Here is a 20,454-nt window from a genome sequence, read left to right as displayed (position 1 = left end):
AAAGTTGGATAGTGGGATTAGGAATGCACCATAGAGAGTTACAAAGGTATGTAAGAGAAATTTGCAAATGACACATTCCAAAGAGGGATTAGCTAATCTTTCTCATATGTGCCCGTAATTTGGCTTTCAATCTCATGACTTGAAAATTTCTCTCCCAAACGTATCCTAACAGAAATCATATGAACTACAAACAAGAAGTAAGCTACAAATGAAAAACCTAAAGTAGCAAAAGAGGAAAAATCACGAATGTAACATCAACTAAGCTTTAGGGTAACTCCCTTTTGGTGAGTGAGGGAGGGGATAAGTTAGGATTAGCCGGAGGGTCAGTGCTTTGTCTCTCTCAACGCCGAACTACTATTAGTGACACGCACACTCTGTATGCTCTATATTGATATGCATGCATATAGTTATACCTATACGACTGGATACATATCTCTGTGTGTGTATGCATGTATGAAGTTGTTGTCTAATGAATTAAGCATCAATTCCTAGAGAGATGTAAAGTGACTTTTATGTGATGTGAGGGTACGAAGAAATTAAGAAACAATTGCGAGGTGGGGGTGGGGATGGAGGGTAGGGGTCCCTTTGTGGCTCCTCCCTTTGACGAGCGAATGTATTGAAGGTGAAAGACCACCACGCAAATGCAAAAAATGTACTGTAAATGATATATATCATGCCATATCCCGACACCACAAACCCTACCGACCTCCAAATCTCAATTTCTTTTTCACCCACTCTCACTTGCTTCCTTTTATACCCACTTTGGCGCTTCCTTTGTGGTCAACTAGTTGCACGGTTAAACTTTAACTTCCTTTGAGGTATAATAAGTAAATGTAGTTTCTTCATATATATCATGTAGGAAACTTATCATCTTCCAGTCCCTATAAAATGATACGACTTTAAAAGTTAAGTTTTCTTCATGATTAATTCATCTTCCACCTTCAATTTTGGCAAAATTTAGAAGTTGACTTTATTTTTTTCTTTAATATATTTAAATCTAGAGAGTTACTCATTCCGATTCAATCTTAGGCACCAAATGTTGGACGTAGTGTTTGTAAAATTGAGGTATGAATATTGTAACTGGGTGCAGTTTACAGGCTGCATATCGACATACCATGATAAGTGGCATAAACCATGGAATGATCGGCCTTCAATTTTGTTGTTTAGCTACCTGTGACTAAAATATAAGGATATACGTACCAGGAGGAAGGAAGTATCAAGAGAAACTTACATGGGATGTAGGTCAGCCCTTTGAGACCTTCAATTATATTAGAAGGCAATTTCTGTCCATTATAGTTGTCAAGCCATTTAAAGTTGCTTTGTATTCTGGGCATTGTTTTATGCATAAAAAAAATTCCCAAATACAAAGTTAGGTGGTTTATTCTTACGGAAAAGTAATTAAAAATTAGATTTATTTTGTTCTTAACTACAGAAAGTTGTTGCCGCTTAGTACTACAGTCTAATGATATTCATATTAAATATAAATCTCGTAGATGGCGAGCTCGATACCAATTTAGTGTAAGAAAGCTGATTTTTACTCATCATATTTAGCTTCTCACACATAATTTAGAATAAAAGTATATTTGAGATCGTACTATCCCTACAGCTGCTAGGCATGCCTTCATTTTTGACTACTTAGTGGTGGTTGTAACACAGGTTTTTGCCTCTAACTCTTGTATTTCGTTTATCTCTAAAAAGATTAGCTTTTAGCACATTTCTCTTTGTTTTTGGTCATCTAATTGAGTAAATCAAACGAAGACAACACACATAATAAATATGAATGTGTGAGAGAAGTAGAACAAAAGGTGTGTATTTATCATTTTCAGTAAAAAACCTACATGCAAAATTATAGTTTGTTGAGCATTCCTCTAATAAAGTTATGGGTTGTATAAGCATAGACAACCCAAGTTGCATAAAAATTAGGATTCCTTTTCTTGGGAAATGCCAAGGGAGTTATCTCAAGAGTGAGACTTTTATGGACTTTCTCGCATCTCATATTTTTAACATAATAATGTTAACACGAAAATTGTTATTAAACTGTTAGGTGATAGATTCTATTAGCATTTATCTCCTTCCTTTTAGGAAAACTAATAAAAAATGTTTGAAAACTTTAAATTTTAATCAAAATGACAAAAATGTGTTGTAAGTGAATAGTAACATGATTGACTTTTTAGTATAAAAATATCTTTTACGTTAAAAGTAAATAATACCGGAAGTGTTTCGTTAAAACTTTCTTCTTCTTTTTGGTGAAGTAATTCAGAAACTTAGAATTTAAATCTCAATAATAAACTTAACAATTCTGTAATTAAATTGGTAAGAAATGTTTCTTTCAACATTCTGTGTTTACGAAGTTGACTGATGAATGAATGAATAAATAAGGCAGAGAGAGGGGAGGGAATGCTATTGCCATTTGCCATTGTCATTGCCAATTGCCTGGTAGCAACGAAGGCCCATTCTTCGAAAAAGAGGTAATAAATGCGAAGCGGCAGAAGGAGCAGAGGAGGACTTTTTGGGCAGAGCAGAAAAGATGGTCCAATATGAAAGTGAGAGGTCATGACATGATTTTGTAATCGATTGCTTTATGATTGATCATCCTTTGACATAAATCAAAAGTAAATATTTTCAAAAATAATAATAAAATTAATTTTCAGAGCTAGCTCTTTCAACTTTTACTTTCTCTCTTTTTTTCTTTTTTTTTTCCTGACACAAAAAAGACAAAAAAGTGAAAAGAAAGAAAGTCTCTGTATCATGAAACGATCATGACCATATAATAAGGCATGTTTTCATGCATGGATATATGCATGTGTGTCAGATCTTTCTCTCAAGTACTAGTGGGAATAGTAACTATACTGAAGACTTTTCTTTTTACCTTGTTTTTTATGAGATTTTTTACTCCATTCGTAACGCAAGTCGTTACATCATATGTCATAGCAAACATAAAGAGATACTATAAAATATATTCTCTTTCCATTTAGGACATTTTTAAAGGAGTAGTCAAATAGTTTACATCAACAATAACAATAAAAATAAAGGTAGTATTAGTGTTTTTTAATCGAAATACCAATTCTTATATGCCATAACATAAAATGGCATTAAAAAAGGTTGTTGTCAAACTTAACAGCAGCTTCGAATATATTTTTAGTAATTAATAAATGGCTTTGCATAATTTTTATCTTACGTTTTGTTTAAAAAAATACTTATACAATTAGGGAAAGTAAATAATGTAATAAATAATAGTTTAAATTTGACATATCAGACATAAAACAAAATTAAAAAAAAATTTAAAATGCCACATAAGCTTTTAAATTTAAATTTTATGTGTAAAATTTGAAAAGACGGTCTTATATTATGATACGTATTGTATGGATTCATATTTTGATGGAAACATCTATCGTTTTAAATTGGTTGTAAAGATTTTTCAAGTTCTTTTGTGTTTTAGCTGGCTTGGTTGGACTTGGACCTAGTAAGTAGGTGGGTGTGAAAATGAGGGCTGTAAATTTTGTGTGGGAAGGAGTAGACGGGAATAGGATTAGGGGCATTAATGTGGGATGTGTGACTGAGCTTTCACATCATACCTTGTTAAGAGAGAGACATTTGTCCATAAACAAACTACTTGACCCTACTGTCACAGCAGCATTTATCAATATTTCTTGGATACAACTCCGCATGAATACAAGGACGGAAGCAGTTACGGTCCATTGGGGGCAGATGCCTCCCCCAAATTTGTGTGTAGAGGAAATTGAGGAATGCTTACAAAAGAAGCATAGAATATATTTACCATATTATTCATGCTCTTTTAAAAAAATTATAACGTAAAAGATGTATATTATTTAGATTTATCATATTTAAGTACTTTAATTGATCCGTTGTTATTTTCAAAAAAATAGGTATAATAAATAAGTGCTCATTGCGAAAAAAAAAAATACCTTCAAATTGTGGCTTAATGAAATTTGAGAAGAAAAGAAGGCATGAAATTATATAATATATTTACTATCGTACAAAAAAAAAAAAAAAAAAAATTCAAGTAGGAGTTATGGTCAGCCTCTAATAAAGAAAGTTTCTAACTCTGTCCCTGCATGAAAACAAAACGTTTTATCATCGTCTGATTTGATCATGCGGCTGCGGTTGAGTGACGTATTGACCTGTTGTAGAGTATTATATATTGCTCAAACAATGAAATCTCAGGAAATCAGCAGATGGGATTCGAAAGTCGAATGTTTTCGAATATGACGGAGCAAAAGGGCAGATTTTTGAACAGTCACATCTGCATCGCCGATCGTGAAACCGATCACGGGCTTTAATAGCCTCTTGGGTTCCTGTTTGACATTTGGAACTCCAACTCCCTGCTTCGTGTTGTGGAGCTGATGGAATAGCAGAACAAGTTAGAAACTGGAAGAAGAGTCGGAATCCCACGTGAGTCGTGACCACCTCAATAAAATTCTTTTTTTTTTCCTTCCAATCCAAATGTGACACCTCATATTTATAAGGTCAATAAGAAAATGTTGTGACCTGTTACCTGCCATTGCCCTTCATTTATCATATTTATTTTAAATTAAGAAAATACTGTACCGAAGAAAAATCGGGCATATGCTACTACTTATTAATAAGGAAGTTTTGATGAAAAGTCCGCGGTACTGTTTATTTTAACGAAAAATCATATTTTTACACTAAAAAATCAAACCTGGTACTATTCACTTTACCCTTTAATTTGTCCTTATCGTTAAAACTCAAAGTTTTTAAGCTCTTTTTATTTGTTTTTCTTTTTAAGGAAGGGCCTAATATATTTTTCATAGTTTTTCTTTATTTGTACTTTTTTTTTTTTTTTTTTTTTTTTTTTTGAGTAGAGCAATAGCGTTAGTAGGTTAGAAATTTATTAGGAGGGAGAAGGGGAGTTGTAGGAAAAAATTTTAGTTGTGACGAGAACACAAGTAGTACACCACGTGTTTTAATAGGAGTGGTGAGAAATTTTATTTTTTAAGTTATTAACTTTTTAGCACACATATCCCACCATTTGTATAATGACACGTGGTACTATTCACTTTACCCTTTATTTTGTCCTTATCGTTAAAACTCAAAGTTTTCAAGCCCTTTTCATTTGTTTTCCTTTTTAAGGAAGGGCCTAATATATTTTTCATAGTTTTTCTTTATTTGTACTTTTTTTTTTTTTTTGAGTAAAGCAATAGCGTTGGTAGGTTAGAAATTTATTAGGAGGGAGAAGGGGAGTTGTAGGAAAAAATTTTAGTTGTGACAGGAACATAAGTAGTACACTGCGTGTTTTAATAGGAGTGGTGAGAAATTTTATTTTTTAAGTTATTAACTTTTTAGCACACATATCCCATCATTTATATAATGACACGTGGTGTACCATCTTGTGGACCAATCACATTGAAAAATCTCTCGAGTCGTAGGGAATCGAACCCGCACCAAGGTGCATAGGCCTCAATGCTTTCCATCTGCTTCTTTATTTGTACTTAGTACTGAGTTATACAGAAAATAAATGTATAAATTGAAAATAAAAATAGTTGTGAAAATCAAATTTAAGAGCCAAAACACATGTAGCATTAAAACTGAACTCTTTTTTTCATAACAAAAGTACCCTATATTCGGTGACAAGAGATGAAACAGAGTTTGTATATATCTTAATATTTTTTTGTTTAAAAAAAAAGAGACAACTGATAGCAAGCCACGATCATTCACTCTTTCCGAAGGCTGGGAAAACTCATAAAGGCATTTCAGCCCTTCCCTGACCACAAGTTTAGCTTCCACACTATATATCTTAATATTGGACTTGGCCCATTTCTGGGCGGGGCTTGATTTTTGTGTACCAAGTCCATTAAGTGGGGTAAAAAAAACATAGAAAAGGATACTTGTAGTTAATATGTATTATTAAAAAATGAGTAAAATAACGTTTATTAGTGAAAAGTACGTGTATGGTACGGGAGTATTTTTTTTTTTATTTTTTAGTACATGATATTTTTACACTAAAATGAGGGAAAGTTCAGCTTAGCCATATAATAGGCAGCCTAATTTAGTATCGAATTTGTTATCCACGAGATTCAAATCTAAAATCTCTCACTTCCAAATGAAGAAGAATAAAATTAGACCATAGTACTGAGTGGCCTATGATATAGAAGTTTTAAAAATGTGCGATTTAACGAATCAGTAAAATGTATACTGAAAACGGGAGTATTTTTTAAAAATGTGCAATATCATTAACCTCACCTCTTTTTACATTCAGCGAGAGCTCAAGAACATAACAAACGAAACTCTATAGGACATCTGTACAGAAAACTGAATAACCAGATTACGGGATTGATGCCGAAGAAAAGACGCTGTACAAAAGAATGGGACTTGTACATATTACAAGTTCACAACACACAACTTTACAAGAGAAATCTCAGTATCCCAACCATCCTGTTAAGTAGAACAGCCTGGAAAGAAAAGGAAAAATGCCGGGGTGGATGTAATGCCAAGTAGAACCTGAACGTACAGCAGAGGCGTTCATGGCCTGCTACACTGGACTAATTGAACAACCATCCTGTTAACAGTATCCTTGTTGCAAGATTATCACCGTCAGCTACAACCTACAAATTATATTTATATATCACGAAAAGCCCGAATTGTGCATCTTATCACAGGAAGCAGTGACGGCATTCTGTATAGACTTTTCATAAGCCGAAAAGAGGACATAAGACTCGCTAAGAGTTTACCTGAGCAAAGATCTCCAAAATCCTAGACTTATATTGACCGTTAACGCCCAAAAGAATGTCGTGAAACCTGAAATTCAATACAATTTGCAAACTAAATTCAATTTCATGTTAAGGACGAAGCAATGATCACGTGTACTTGAAACTTGAAAGAAGAAGTGATATGGTTGAACTAGGAGCAATCTACATGTTCAACGTGTAGAACGAAAATTGCTTACTCTTCAATCATTGCAGAAAGTCGTGCATGTACGAGTTTGGCTTCAGTGGTGTCATTTTTCAGTGGTAAGAAGTCCAACCATTTGCCAACAACCTGACAAGTAGAATCAAATAACAACATTTTGAGAATCAATCCATAAATTCATAGTGGGAGCAACCAGCTTGAAGAACAACAATCTATGCAGATATCCTAAAGCATTGTACTGTTATCCCTTAAAATAGTCCAACTAGTCGAGATGCTACTATAAGCTTTTCATGATGCGGCTAAATATATTTTCATATTTCGCAAAGAAATAAATTTTTTGACCCAAATTTCATTTTGCAGTTGCAACATCGAAACTTGATTGATAATAGCTGCTCGAGATCAGCAGCCAAACTAAACGATACAATAAAATCTGATGATAAGGACAGCCTACATTCTGGTATCCATAGCAGCAAGTATTTTGACGCATCAACCATTACTGCTAAAGTTTCTTCGTATGGAATACCCGACGATCTATATTCCTTTTGAGAAAAGTATAATGGTGTCCTTTATTTTTGAACTTGTTCTTCACAATATAGTAATGTGCCCTATAATGTGTACCCGTATACATTGATATATGATGTAACCAAAGAATATGTGCCTTTGCAATATTTTAAGAGATAACATACAACATCGTGTAATTTATGTAGCGTCCTAGAGAAGGAAAGGAGAAATTGAAACTATGTCCGAAGAGTGAAAAGGAAAGCATATTTGTGGGAAAAGATGGAGGAGACAGTTACCTGAGGAGCATTAATACTCTTGAAATAAGACCCACATATTCTCCCAAGGGATGACACGACAATCACATGTGCCGTTGGATTGTTTGAGCTTGACGTGCCTGGATGTCTAATCACAGAATCCAGACTTTTGGCAGCCTCTAAAGGAAGTCCATGGGATCCCACATTAACCAAAAGTGACTATAATTTATAACCCTTGGCAAAATAAGAGAATGAGAAGAAGCTACCTTCAGCAAAAGGTTTGAATTCATCAACGCCAAACTCTGCACAAGTACCAATTCCGCGTACAGCTTGCTGCAATGAGAAAGCAAAACATAAGTTCATCGAAGCATTAGAGAGTACCATATCCATGGTGAGGACAAGGACGAATATCACCTGTCTAACACATGGATCATGATCCTTGCAAGCTCTCAGGAGGAATGGAAGGAATGTAGAACAATATCTGTCCACCAAATATGAAATATGTATATTAAAAAAACCCCTACAGAAGACACAGGATAATCGAGGAAAATGCACTCACTTAGAAGCAGGTTCTTGGCTTTGTTGCACAAAATAGTTGAACAGAAACACAACAATTTTTGCATTAACTTTATGATCATCACCCTGCATTTAGTATAACATTAGAAAGCAACGTGAAACCTTATAACAAGAGAAACCAGAAGCTTCAGGCAATAATGGAAAACCCATTTCAACATTATGAAACATAATTTAAAAGTGAATTTTCTACCTGTCTGTTTGCTTCCTTAACTAGTTTTTCGTGTAGATAACAAAAAGGTAGAGTATGTAACACAATGACGGTTTAAATTTTTACAAAGCATACGAAATACTCGAAAGAAAAAAATAAAACAAAAGATAAATAGAGAAAAGAAACTTTTGAAACATACACGATTACGGGTTTCTTCCTGCGGTCCAATTTCAAAACCTTCTGCTTCTTGTATTTCGTTTTCTGAAGAGTTTTCGTTCAGGATTTTCTGTATCTCATCCACAACAAACTTGACATGTATATTAGTCAAAATGCGGCCAGAGACCTGTGACAGGAAAATCCGATGCTTGTAAAATTGCATCACTGACTATCAGTCCAAAGCCTCAGTATTGCCTATATATGATATATGGTAAGCTGCAATCTGGTGGCACAGCATAAAGAGGAAGAGAAAAGATCTTTGTAAGTAAAAATATGACAAACCTTTATGCACTCTTTTAGAGAATTTAACACTCTCGCAGAAATTTCTGCATCATTTTCCTGAGATGTAATAGTGGATTGAAATTTAATTACATCAACTACAAAGAATATAATGAACCGAAAATGATATTGCCCAACATTATTATTTCCAACTGGAAGACTCACCTTCAAGTTTCTTACTAATGCTGTTATAAAGTAGATAAGCTCCTCCTGGATCTCTTCCAAAATAACTTCTTGAGATATAGTTAAACGCAACAGGACCGGCATGGCTAGATAGACAAGGTAACAACCGTCACGAGAAAAGCTCATTGAACCAAAGAGGAAACCCAAACTGCAATTCAAACTAGTACCTGAAATAGCTTGCATTCGAGTTTCAAAATGTAGATCTGAGTGAAGAAGTGGACGCAAAACCGGAGTAACCTGAACGATTTCAAATCCCACTCAAACACCGCTGAGATATTTGTTTAACAAAAATCCACATCAATTAATTACAACCAACCTGTTTGATCCAAGGCAAGAACTTTCCCTTAAACTGGCTAGTGAAGCAGAATAGCAATTTACAGGCCAAAGCTTTCTCCCTTGTGACATGAACTTTAAGATATTAGTATAGTTTGATGTCTTATCTCGGTAACAATAAACACTTCTCCTTGCTGCAGATAAGTTGAGAAGTGATTTCTATACCTTCGGTTGTCTTCTTTATTGATTTTATTCTGAGCAGACTGAATCAAGCTAGGCATCAGATCGTTGACATAGATTAAAAAGTCTTCCCCTAGGATCCTACAGAGTTTCGCCAACACCTGCAACAAAAATAAGATAAAACGTAAGTATATACCAAAGGGGGAACTCATATATTTGATTGGCATAATTTCCAGGATAAAATAAGATTAAAATTACCTGGAAGATGGAAACTTTTACCATGTGGTCTGTCTCCAGCAGAAATTCTAGCAGCGAGATAAGAACTCCCATAACCTTGCACGGAATACATTGAAAAATTAAAAACTTTATCAATTCAAAAGGTCTATCAGTAAAAGAAATTCTACTTCCTTCAAGTGTTAGTACATAATAGTTGAGCAACAACCTGTTGGTTGTATAGAACAATTTTCTTTCCAAAACGAATACAGATTAGTTATTACGTGTCTAGAATCGTCTGCAATATAATTGTCAACTATACATAGTAGTTGCTGTCACAGAAGAAAATTCTAAGGAACCATTACCTCGTTAGCATCGTTTGCAAAGTTATCCTTTCCAACAACACTTGCAATACAACTAATGCACTCCAGACAATGGGCATGGAGCAATTTCGTAGATGCATTAGCCACACCGAACAAGATAAGTTTAATGGCATCCATAGTGTGGCGATAGTAAATATCAAAGCGGTTCTGCTGGCACAAATATAACATGGTTAGACCAATGTTTTTAAACGAGAATAAAAAAAATAAATCAGAAAATACAACGGCCAGCTGTGCTAAAACAGATATCAATGAATACCTCCGACGAAGTTGCAACTCCTCCCAGAGCTGCCAAAACCCCCCATTGTACAGCTGTATTCCCGTTCTGAATATGCACAAATCAGTAGAGCTCAGAAAGTTAAAACTGACAAAGAAAACTAGATATAAGCATTCTGAACAGATTCTGCTGGATAAAGAACAAGGAGTTCATTCAATTTGATGAAATTTGAGTTCATACCTTAAGATGTGCAAGCAGTGCCTCCACTAACTGAGGCAAGTAAGGTTCTAAATTATCGGGTGTGCAGCCATTGCTGAAGAAACGAATTGCTTGAATGGCTTTCCCCTGAAGAAACGAATTGCTTCAATGGTAAATCATACACATGTGGGAATAAAATCAATCGAAAGAGCTAGAGGTGTCAACAAATTGGTAAAATGAAAATATTATTACCCATATGGTGTCGTTCTTTTCTTTAAGCATTCCAGTTAGCAGACGTAGAATCCTGCGATGATAATGCTCATGTAATGTAGGTGCTAAGTTCACACTGAGTGCCTTAATGGCATCGGTGGCAGCACAACGAACTCGATCGTGAGGATCTTCTAGGCCATCCAGAACTATTGTTGCCAATTCCTCAACATGGTTTCCCATAACCTGTGACAACACAATCACCATTTACCAGAATCAACTGAAAAATAAATAAATCCAAAATCCAAATATGCCAAATTAGTAGCTAAATCACTTCTCTCTAAAATCCAAGCTTCTTGAACTTGTTAAATGTGTGTGCGTGTGTGTGTATATATATACATAGACACACACACACAAAAGGAAATCTTTATACTTTCTTATATAGAAATAGCAATATCCAAAATTTCTGAAATTTCCACTCATGAAGAATAAACAACAAGTAATATTCAAAATTTGTGAACCCAAAATCCGGAATTCCTAATCCAAGCAACCCAGCAAGCCACTAACTAACATTCGTAACACTAATTATCAAAACTTACTTGCCACTTTCGATGAACCAGAACCGCCATTGGTGTACGATTGGATTTGGACCCAGAACCGCCATTGGTGTTGTTGAGTGGATCTGGTGACTAAAATTTCCAAATTCCTCGTGTTTTATTCCAACAAGTTCGTCACTGGGTTCTGTGCTCAAATTGTTGGGTGCATGTAGAAGATGAACTCCAAGTTTCCAATTAAGTTTTTAATGGCAATTCTACGCTTTTACAAAATCAGCAATTTTTTTTTTTACTGATATGACTATCCATATACTTTTTTTAACTAATTTCCGAACCATCGAATGATTTAAAAAAAAAAAAAAAAAAAAAGTACAACAATCAATTAAAAGTACGGGAAAGTTAAAAATAAATGTGTAAATAGTTACAGCACTACTATATAAACTAACCCTAAATTCTTTGCGACAAGGCCCAATAATCTTTTTCAGTGTCCATTATTGCCCTTTTACTACAGACCTCTAACAAACTCCTCCCTGCTAATGAGATTTGAACTACAACAAACTCCCGTCAACGAAAATGGTCTACAACAAACTCCCATAAATGAAAATTTTACTACAATAAACTTCCGTCAATGAAAACTGAATTTAGAACATATTCTAAAAAATCTAAGATTAAATGTCACTAGACCAAATGAAGAAAATAAATCACGAATATTACTACACTTATTATCTCCTTTTTCGAATTCACAAAATTGTAAAAATAATAAAAAATGGTAAAATACTCCAATCAAAATATACCTCTTCACACGCATCAGCCGTGGCACAAATAGTAACAAGCCCTGCATGGCGTTTCTGCCATTCCTGAGCCGCCGCAAAAACTTGGATCTGATTCCGAAGAAGACGCGCAAAAATCTTCCCTCCGTGCATAGTCGAAAGCCGGTCTATAAAATACTTCGCAAGAACAGAGCTCTTGTTTTTCTCGACATTTGCAGCCCCCACAAGCACCCTCATCAGGCTGAAGAAAAACCCATCCAAATTCACACGATCCAATCTTTCGAGTTGACGACTCATAATCCTTCTGTTCGATTCGTCGATCTTTTTAAGTACTCTGATTGCGCCCTCTCTGATCACCGTGGCCACCGCAGACTCCGCGATCATCAGCATTGATTCCAACACGTAGTTTAATCGGTTGAGCAAGAGTCTCGGGTGCGTTTTAGTCACCATTTGGGTTATAAACTCGAGGAACCTCTGAGCCACCGTTGCGCTTCTCGGGTCAACTGTCGTGGCCAAATTGTGTGTCGAATTGACCACTGTAGACATGGCCATTCCAAGGCGGTCGGCCCCCAAGAAATACGGCAAAATCTTGAGAAATCTGGACGCCGCCTGGATCGCCGCCGCCCAGGAATCCAAATCAGAGGAATATTGCAAACGGTGCAAGATTTTCGCCCAAAGAAAATCGAATCCCGGCATCAACCGATTCAAAAGATTATCTGGAAGATTGCAGAGTACCATGAATCCCATTTCTTGGACTTCTTGAGTGACGTTGGAGCTGGTAATGGAGACGTAAACATAGTCGAGGAGCTCTTCCCACAGCTGGTCGGAGCCGCTGAAGATTCGAGAAGCGACAACGGCGACGATTTCGGGCAGAATTTGAGACATGGGTTGTCCGGTCTTGGGTCGCAAACTGGACAAGAGCGGGGATTTGAGGCAGTTGAGGATCATGAGGGAGATTTGGGGAACGGCGGGGTCGGTGAGTAGATTGTGGAGGAGTTTCAGTGATTTGCGGCGGATTCGGGGGTAGTGGGAGGAGCTGGAGACCTGGGAGAGCTTAAGGGAGAGGGCATCGGTGAATTGGAAAGAGCAGTGTTGAAGGAGCTCTCGTTTTTGTTGGGCAAGGGGGCTGTTTATGGGGAGGAGGATGATGGTTGCGAGTAGAGACTCCATGGGTAGGGGGAATGGAGATTCAAGAAGCTCTTCGGCGTCTTGGTCCAGCTGGTTCATCAGGATACTGGGATTATTGACAGGATAGTTGATCTCCGTCGCAGAAACAGAGAGAGGGAATGAAAGAATGTTTTGTGTTTTGAAGTCTTGAGGTTTTGGAGGGGAGGATTTATTTATGAGAGAGAGATTTTGTTTCTGTTATGGTAGTTATAGCCACGTCAGCTTGTAAATGCTTGGAAGACTCTTTTGACTGTGGTGGGAAATTTATTTTTCATCGAAAATACAACTCGATACATAAAATATCATAATAAAAGTTAAAATTATTTTTTTAACTATCCAGTCACTTGTTTATCAAGTCGTATTCCCTATAGACCAGAAAATCTCTCTGATTGTGGTGGGACTTAAAAAAAAAGATTTATCAATGCTAATCAGTTGAATTGAACGTCATTCTTTCGAATTTTGAGTTTTATCGAGCTCAAATACAAATTTTTAGTAAATTTGTTAATGGGGAAATGTTAAGGAGACTAAATTTATAGAAAAAATATGCAAACTAAATGATGTGTCACTAATAGAAATAAGCACATTTATCAACGCTTAAATAATAATATAAAAGTAATGCTAATGAGACTAAATTTGTAGACAAAATTTAGAAAACTGAAGGACATGGAAGTTGATGATTGGTTTATTACTTAAACGTTTATATACGTACTCATTCTTATTGGTGATACATCATTTAGGTTACAAATTTTGTCTTCAAATTTAGTCTCCCTAACATTACTCTTACCTATCAACTTTCATGTCATTTAGTTTACAAAATTTTGTCTACACATTTAGTCTCCCTATCATTGTCTTGGGTAATGAAAAACACTTACATAGAATGGGCACATTGTTATGTGGTATTTCAATCCAATAATATATTAGTATGTGTAATCTTTACTTCACATGGTAAAATATTATTAGACCTGAACGTCACAATGACAATGAATCCATTCCGTGCAAGTTACTTTCCTAATTAAGTGGCTCGTGAGTGCTATTTTGAACAATTTGCCACTATCATTACAAAGGGAAGGAAAAAAAGAAAAAAAAAAAAAAAAAAAAAAAAGCTAAGAAATTATTGAAGTTGCATTTTTGGACATGCCACGAAAACTGAACTCGCTTACTAAATGAGATAAGCTGACAATTTCTTATGGGTAATTTGTCCTTACGAAAATCAAATAGTTTATCATACGAAAATCAAATAAGTTTATCGTGTTATTATTGCGTTTTAATCATATGAGATTCGATTTAGAAAAATTAACTCGATTAATAATCTTGTTGTGTTCGGATTGACGCTGAACTTTCTTGAACATCAAATAAAAAGAAAATGAAATTGTAAAGGTTATAAAGTAATTTCGACCAACAATAGTGGCACTACTAAAACAAAGGCAACAACCACCACCCTCATATCACTAGTCTCTCAACTCTCAGAGGTCAAAAATCGAAAAAAAAAATGGCAGAAAATCCAGCAGCGATACGTTTTGGCATCACTGGATGCGCCGACATAGCCAGAAAAGTAGCGCGAGCCATAAAGCTCGCACCCAACGCCACCCTCTACGCTATCGCCAGCCGTTCGATTGACAAAGCAAAGAAATTCGCAGCCGACAGTGGACTCTCCGGAGCCGTCAAGATATACGGGAGCTACGATCAACTGCTCGACGATCCATGTGTAGATGCAGTGTACATGCCCCTGCCCACAAGTCTTCACCTGCACTGGTCTGTGTTGGCTGCTCGAAAGAAGAAGCATTTGCTTTTGGAAAAACCAACGGCTCTGGATGTGGGTGAGCTTGATCGGATACTGGAAGCGTGCGAATCCAACGGTGTACAGTTCATGGATGGGAGCATGTGGCTGCATCATCCCAGGACTGCCAAGTTGAAGGACTTGGTCTCTGATCCCAAGCTTTTTGGTCAGATTGACATTGTAAGTATGTATAATTCTCTCTTTCTCTCTCTATATAATATATATATATATATATATATATTCAGTTTCAGTGTCATATTTTGTGGTATAATTTTTCAGTGTCATATTTTGTGGTATAATTTATGTTCTGGGTTATGTGATTTCTGTGTTAATTTTGGAAAATTCTATATGTCATCGATAGGCCAAGTATTTTGTGGCAATGAAGAACTATATGATCGATAGGGCCTCCGCTGACATGTTTAGCCTCCTTTTAAAAGATTTAGAATATGGTCATCGAAGGTCCTATCGAACACTGCTTGATACGTCTTGAGATTCTAGCAGTGCTCGAAGCCCCTCGAAACCTCTCAAACCCCTTCAAGTGGTTCAGATTTCCCAAAGAAACTTAAATGGTCATTAGGTGAATGTGCAAATATGTACAAGGCCAGTTCCTCCATCCATCTTTTTCCAAGTCTTCCTCTACCTCTTTTGGCATGAGCCTGTATTTCACAATCGCATTTTCTAATCGGAGCATCTCTAGGTCTTCGTTCACATATCCAAACCACCTTAACTAATTTTATCTCATCTTATCTCCAATTGCGGGCACTCCTACTTGATCTCGGATATGCTTGTTATTAATAAATTGGAAAACTCTCCATAAAGGAAGTGTGTATTATCCCCAGGGTGTTAAAGCATATCATAAAACTTTGCTGAGTACTTTATATGTTTGTTATCAATAATTAATGTATTGTAATGAACTGAGAATTCTCATGTGAATTATAATTGGTATTCTTTGTTCTTGTTTAACATGTTATTATGCTTTTAAGATCCGTAGCACATCAACAATGCCAGGAACCCAGGATTTCTTGGAGAGCAACATCAGAGTGAATCCGAACTTGGATGCTCTCGGTGCACTTGGGGACATAGGCTGGTACTGCATTGGGGCCATCTTGTGGGCAAAGGACTACAAATTACCAACTGTGGTGAATGCTCTACCTGATGTCCTCAAAAACTCTGCAGGGGTCATCTTGTCTTGCTCTGCATCAATTCATTGGGAACCCGCAGACAAAACCGTCGCCACAATTCACTTCTCTTTCCTCTCCCACTCGTCCATGGACTTGGCTATGACCGGTTCTAATGGTTCGATGCATTGCAACGACTACATTATTCCGTACCAAGAGAATTCAGCTTCATTTGACTTTACATCCGGCGCAACATTTGTGGAACTCCATAGCGGGTGGGATGCAAAACCAGGAGAAGTTACCGTCATTTCTGAGCTGCCGCAAGAGGCCTTGATGGTTCAAGAGTTTGCAAGGAATGCTGAGGACATTCGGAAATTTGGAAAGCGTCCGGACAGTAAATGGCCCGAGATTAGCAGAAAAACGCAATTAGTGTTGGATGCGGTGAAGAAATCCATTGATCTTGGTTGTAAACCTGTTAAGTTGTAATAATTTTCTTGGCTTTTTTAAGGCGTACGGGATTAGTTTGGTAAGAACACTTACATAAGTTAGGACAGTTGTAGTTTTATAAATATTTAAAGCAAGTGGTGAAATATGGATAAAGTTGATTTTTTTTTTTTTTCTTTTTAAAGGATGGACAACTGATGGCAAACCATCCTTTTCAGAAGCAGGAAAGACATCATGGATAAAGTTGATTGATTATAATGAATGGTCATTAAATTTCTACTGCTCCGAGACTAGTCGTGAATTAGGGTTGGGTGCGGTTTGGATTGATTCGATTATGGGTGCAAGACATGACCCAAACTGCACATTGCGATTTGACTGAATTCCAAACCACAAATAAACCATAAAAGGCTTAAAATTGATTTAATCGGTTTACCAATGTTGCGGTCCGATTTAACATGCACATTTTCAAATGAAATTTTTTGAGTTAGGTGGATAATTATAAGAGAAAATTTATAAACCTATCAATTTCAGAAAAGATCACCAGGCTATAATCTCATAACTTCAAAATAATTAATCTAGTAACTTAAAATCTCAAACATTCAATCTCAAACCTTAATCTTCCATGCGCTCCCTAAATGACTTCACAATTAAAATTTAGGGAGAATTCATAAAATTTCATCTCTGATCATACTTCTTATTAGTTATTATGCTCCAAAGACAAAATTAAAGGCTCGTTTTGGAAGTACTTTTAAAATGACTAAAAGAGCTTTTGGTGAAATTGATTTTGAAACAAGCACTAGATATGTGATTCTTGCATGAAATACTTAAACTGCTTTTTTAGGATTCACTTAGATTTGCACTAAGAATTGGTATAAAAAAAACATTTTCAGTCATTTTAAAATCACTTCCAAACGAGACATTAATCATTTTGAGGGCATGACGTTGTGGTATCTCTAATACTAGTTCTTGTTTAAAAAGGGCGACAATTGGTGGTAAGCCACGGTTATCCATCCCTTTCAGGCTCGGATGAGCTATGAGGAATTCCACGGTTATCCACCCCTTTCAGGCTCGGATGAGCTATGAGGAATTCCACGGTTATCCACCCCTTCCGGGACCGGAAAGGCTATGGAAAATTTCACCATGCCAATGATCAGGGTTAAGCAAACTAACTAACTCGAAGTATTGAACCCTTGAAATCTTCCACATTTTTTTATTTATTAGGGAGCTGCAATTGTATCTCAAATACTAGTTGTTGCGTTTGGCTTTTGTTTTTCAAAGTCTGCTGACTCGGCCATGTATATAATATCGAGAAAATTAAAATCCGAATAAAGTGGGACAAAAGATGATTGCCGCCATTTCTCTCTCAACGACCAAACCCGCGGCTTCAACCAACATAACTGTACCTTCTTCAATCCCCAACGGTCCTCAGAAACCCAGCAAACCTCTAACTACAACCCTCAAATGGCTCGCCAAATCCGGCAAATTAGACGAGGCCCTTCGCCTGATCGAATCCTCACCCTCCAAATTAACAGCCACCCAGTCGGACATCGAGGCCTACTCCCTCCTCCTCCACACCTGCATCTCCAGAAGATCCTTAGAGCACGGCCAAAGGCTTTATCTCCAGCTTCTCCTCTCCGACGACAGAGGTGAAAACGGCATCCTTCTCCGAAACCCCACCTTGAAAAGCAAGCTCATTACGCTCTACTCCGTTTGCGGCAGAGTCGACGATGCTCGCTCTGTTTTTTATGATGGGGTTGAAGATGGTCAGATGCCGGAGTCGGTGTGGGTGGCGATGGCTATCGGGTACTTGCGAAACGGGTTCTTGGTGGAAGCTTTGATTGTGTACTGTGACATGCTGAGCCGGTTAGTCCTGCCGGGTAATTTCGCTTTTTCGATGGCCTTGAAGGCGTGTGCGGAGCTGTCTGAGTTGAGGGTTGGTAGGGCGGTCCATGCCCAGATTGTGAAATCCAGTGAAAAGCCTGATCAAGTGGTGAGCAATGCTCTGCTGCTGCTGTATGCGGAGAACGGGTGTTCTGTGGATGTCTTCAAGGTGTTCGATACAATGCCTGAGAGAAATGTTGTGTCTTGGAACTCTTTGATTGCGAGTTTTGCTCAACGAGACCAAGTGTTTCAGTCATTGGATTGTTTTAGAAGGATGCAAGGACAAGGGATGGGATTCAGTTGGGTCACCCTCACGACGATTTTACCAGTTTGTGCTAGAATGACTGCACTTCATTTCGGGAAAGAGATACATGCCCAGATTGTAAAGTCCACCAAGAGACCAGATGTACCTGTACTAAACTCACTTGTCGACATGTATGCGAAATCTGGAGCAATTGATTACTGTAAGAGGGTGTTTGACGGAATGCAAAGTAAAGACTTGACATCGTGGAATACTGTGCTGGCAGGGTATGCCAGCAATGGGTTTATGGAAGAGGGAATGAAATTGTTTGCTCAGATGGTAGAGTCTGGAATCCGACCAGACGGGGTGACATTTATAGCTTTGTTGTCTGGCTGTAGCCATGCAGGGCTTACTGATGAAGGACAGAGTTTATTTAGTAAAATGAAGGAGGGTTATGGCGTGTCACCAACATTTGAGCATTATGCTTGCTTGGTGGATCTCTTGGGTAGAGCCGGTAGAATTAAGGAGGCGTTAGATGTAGTGGAAAACATGCCTATGAAGCCGACTGGTAGCATATGGGGATCGTTACTCAACTCATGCCGGCTCCATGGCAATGTTTCTCTTGCAGAGCATGCTGCAATGGAGTTGTTTGAGCTTGAACGACACAATCCTGGGAACTATGTGATGCTCTCAAACATTTATGCAAATGCAGGGATGTGGGAAGATGTGAATAGGGTTAGGGAACTAATGAAGGATAGGGGAATAAAAAAGGAGGCTGGATGCAGTTGGATACAAATAAAGAACAAAATTCACACGTTTGTAGCAGGTGGCGGTTTTGAATTTCGTAATTCAACCAAGTTTAAAAAGGTTTGGAGTGAACTGATGGATGCTATGGAAGAGGTTGGATACAGCACTGACACCAGTGTTGTCCTACATGATGTAAATGAAGAAACCAAAGCAATGTGGGTTTGTGGACATAGTGAAAGAATCGCACTTATGTTCGCACTTGTCCACACTGCTGACGGAATGCCAGTTAGGATTACAAAGAACTTGCGCATTTGTGCGGATTGCCACTCCTGGGTGAAAATAGTTTCAATGGTTACAGGAGAGAGATTGTTTTGAGAGACACAAATCGCTTCCACCATTTCACAGGAGGAGCATGCTCTTGCAAGGACTACTGGTAATAAGTTAAATAACACAATTCTTTCTTGCTTCTTTCGACGTTCTGCCACTGTCTTTTTTTTTTTTTTCACGATTCTTGTTTACATTTTTTTGTGAAGTTTGATTCTTCCTCTTATAAGGACCGATTATATAATAAAATTATGTTATGTTCTAGCATCTTGTTTCTTATTCAATTTTAAAGAAGTAATCAGGGTCTTCAGAACCGTCTACATCTTCAGGTAAGTTGGTCTCAATCCTTGAGAGTGGTCATCTGTCCATCTAGAAGCTGATGTTGCTTATCCAAAGAGATCCCAGCCAAAATCCCGATATCATCCGGTTTGGTTTGCAGATTTTCCATCCTAGATGACATTTCGTCCTCCAACTTTAACGATCTCTTTGTCAGTTTCAACAGCTTCATCTCTCAAGTTATCAATTTCTTTCCCCAAATGGCTGTACGACTCTTGCAGCATTGCCATTCCTTTGTTCAAATTTCTCTTCTTTTCTACTTGCCCTTGCAGCTCTGACTGAGAAACTTCGATTTTCCTGGATTGCTCCTAAACTGCTGCCGATTGCTTCAACACAACGTCTATATGATTTTCTACCAAACGGAATTGAAACCATATCCGAA

The 20,454-nt window shown here is 37.2% G+C and overlaps 4 protein-coding genes across 5 annotated transcripts; 2 read left to right on the top strand and 2 right to left on the bottom strand.

The window, feature by feature from the left end:
* Positions 1-6,168: 6,168 nt before the first annotated feature.
* LOC125472672 (importin-5-like) lies at positions 6,169-12,749 on the bottom strand. Of its 2 annotated transcripts, XM_048574349.1 has the most exons (20): positions 12,062-12,749; positions 11,313-11,454; positions 10,759-10,959; positions 10,549-10,653; positions 10,351-10,416; positions 10,077-10,241; positions 9,757-9,831; positions 9,544-9,659; positions 9,362-9,440; positions 9,213-9,282; positions 9,028-9,131; positions 8,866-8,922; positions 8,567-8,710; positions 8,203-8,285; positions 8,058-8,124; positions 7,910-7,976; positions 7,686-7,822; positions 6,926-7,017; positions 6,711-6,777; positions 6,169-6,584 (listed from the first exon to the last, which is right to left on the bottom strand). In XM_048574349.1, exons 2-20 carry the CDS (start codon positions 11,340-11,342, stop codon positions 6,522-6,524), a joined length of 1,788 nt encoding a protein of 595 aa, XP_048430306.1. In that variant the 5' UTR covers positions 11,343-11,454; positions 12,062-12,749; the 3' UTR covers positions 6,169-6,521. The 2 variants fall into 2 exon arrangements, 1 of the variants encoding a protein (XP_048430306.1); XR_007254592.1 differs by lacking the exons at positions 6,169-6,584; positions 6,711-6,777; positions 12,062-12,749 and having other exon boundaries at positions 7,686-7,820; positions 11,313-11,573.
* Positions 12,008-13,264, bottom strand: LOC125472695. The gene has a single exon (XM_048574414.1). The coding sequence runs from the start codon at positions 13,262-13,264 to the stop codon at positions 12,008-12,010; it is 1,257 nt and encodes a 418-aa protein (XP_048430371.1).
* Positions 13,265-14,622: 1,358 nt separating this feature from the next.
* On the top strand, positions 14,623-16,713 carry LOC125472669 (uncharacterized oxidoreductase At4g09670-like). Its single transcript, XM_048574342.1, has 2 exons — positions 14,623-15,161; positions 15,965-16,713. Exons 1-2 carry the CDS (start codon positions 14,694-14,696, stop codon positions 16,583-16,585), a joined length of 1,089 nt encoding a protein of 362 aa, XP_048430299.1. The 5' UTR covers positions 14,623-14,693; the 3' UTR covers positions 16,586-16,713.
* A 1,127-nt stretch (positions 16,714-17,840) lies between these two features.
* Positions 17,841-20,003, top strand: LOC125472705 (pentatricopeptide repeat-containing protein At3g14330). The gene has a single exon (XM_048574463.1). It carries the CDS (start codon positions 17,886-17,888, stop codon positions 19,785-19,787), a length of 1,902 nt encoding a protein of 633 aa, XP_048430420.1. The 5' UTR covers positions 17,841-17,885; the 3' UTR covers positions 19,788-20,003.
* Positions 20,004-20,454: the final 451 nt, after the last annotated feature.

The sequence above is a fragment of a genome, unplaced genomic scaffold, assembly GCF_019419815.1.
Source record: "Pyrus x bretschneideri cultivar Hongxiangsu unplaced genomic scaffold, Pyrus_bretschneideri_v1 Contig71, whole genome shotgun sequence".
Taxonomy (NCBI): Eukaryota; Viridiplantae; Streptophyta; class Magnoliopsida; order Rosales; family Rosaceae; genus Pyrus; species Pyrus x bretschneideri.
This window is presented reverse-complemented; position numbering and strand designations above follow the sequence as displayed.